Below are 1727 nucleotides of genomic sequence, written 5' to 3'. Positions count from 1 at the left end.
CATACACACATACATACATACATACAGACATTTTTTCTGAATGTGTTTTTTTGACGTTTTGGAACATTCTAAACATGTTTTCAAAGAAAACTGGAAAAAAAATTTTTTCACGAAAACAAAGCTTCCTCTATGAGGAAGCAAAACGTTATAATAACACGTCATTTTCACGTTTCGTTATGACGTCTGTGGGCTGTGACTTATTCCCGTAATTTTTACGTTATTATTACGTACTCATAAAAGGATAAATGACGTTACGACTGACCAAAAATTAACGTGAAAATCATGTGACGTTGCTGCCTGGGATTAGCAAGATTACATAACATAAATATAACATTTAAAGTATTCTGTTACATATATTAAATATATCAGAGACATACTTTTGTTGCTGACATTCTGTAGTACAGGTAACATACATGTATGTTACTTGTTACATAACTCGTTACCTCGTGATACTTGCTATTATGTATTTTATACATATATGTTACATTACTGTGCTTGCTGGGACCTTATTCATCTTGGAATATTTTAGGGATTTCTATTACAATTTAAAGTCTATTTGCAGACTTTATTAGAGTATTAATAGGACTGCTAAAGTTTAGAAAATTCTTTACATCATTATACTGTCAACAATGGCATTGTCAGAGAGGGAAAGAATAACAATTCTCATGATGCGGGGATTTGGTGATAGAGAAAGATCATACGGTGACGTTGTTAATTTATTCAACGATACATTCCGGAATCGTGCACCTATTTCAAAATCTACTGCATATCGAACCTGTAATCGATTCGAAAGAACTGGGTCAGTCAAGGATGAACCACGATCTGGAAGACCTAAAACTGCCACAAACGAACAAAAATCTTTAGAAGTTATATTGAATTTTCAAGAAAATCCTTATACGTCGAGTCGAAAAGTAGCTCAACAAACCGAAATTAGTAAAACATCTGTCCTTCAGATTTTGAAGTCGCATCGGTATCATCCGTACAAAATAAAACTAGTGAAAGAACTTATCGGAGACGATCATGATCGTAGACTTGAATACTGCGAGGAAATGATGCTACAATTCGACAGAAATAATCAATTTCTGTTTTGGACGTGTTTTTCGGATGAAGCAACCTTTGAGTTGAGCGGATCTGGCAATCGGCATAACATGAGGTATTGGACCGATGAGAATCCCCACTGGATGAGGGAGCATCGTACACAGTATCCGGAAAAAGTTAACGTTTGGGCTGGAATATTGTGTAATCGTATCATCGGGCCATTCTTCATTGATGGCAATTTGACATCTGAAAAGTACGTAAATTTGTTGAACGACAACATAATACCTGCAATACAAGCTATCGTTGGGGATGCATTCGAGAATGTTTGGTTTCAACAAGACGGAGCTCAAGTTCATTTTGTCCTAATTGTACGCAATGTACTGAACAACGTTTTCCCTGACAGGTGGATTGGTAGAAGAGTTACCATTGAGTGGCCACCAAGATCACCCGATTTGTCGCCTCTTGATTTCTTTTACTGGGGATACTTGAAAAGTAAAGTTTTTGAAACCAAACCCAACGATATCGAGGAACTGAAACACAGAATTGTTGAAGCGTCAAATGATATTAGTTTAGAGATGTTACAGAATATTTCCAATAGAGTTTATTATCGGTTGGGACTTTGCCAGAGAAGGGTGGATACCAATTTGAGCAAGGAAAGAATTAAGGTTGGCGAATAGTGAGAGGCGAGA

The 1727-nt window shown here is 36.4% G+C and overlaps 1 protein-coding gene across 1 annotated transcript; it reads left to right on the top strand.

Moving 5' to 3' along the window:
• The first annotated feature begins 629 nt into the window (after positions 1-629).
• LOC105559376 lies at positions 630-1715 on the top strand. Its single transcript, XM_012007612.1, has one exon. It carries the CDS (start codon positions 630-632, stop codon positions 1713-1715), a length of 1086 nt encoding a protein of 361 aa, XP_011863002.1.
• Positions 1716-1727: the final 12 nt, after the last annotated feature.

The sequence above is a fragment of the Vollenhovia emeryi genome, unplaced genomic scaffold (genome assembly GCF_000949405.1).
Source record: "Vollenhovia emeryi isolate VEMERY1.0 unplaced genomic scaffold, V.emery_V1.0 DF946704.1, whole genome shotgun sequence".
In the NCBI taxonomy this organism is placed as follows: domain Eukaryota; kingdom Metazoa; phylum Arthropoda; class Insecta; order Hymenoptera; family Formicidae; genus Vollenhovia; species Vollenhovia emeryi.
This window is presented reverse-complemented; position numbering and strand designations above follow the sequence as displayed.

Coding starts and splice junctions, on each gene's coding strand:
- LOC105559376 (XM_012007612.1), top strand. CDS start 630: ATGGCATTGTCAGAGAGGGAAAGAATAACAATTCTCATGATGCGGGGA.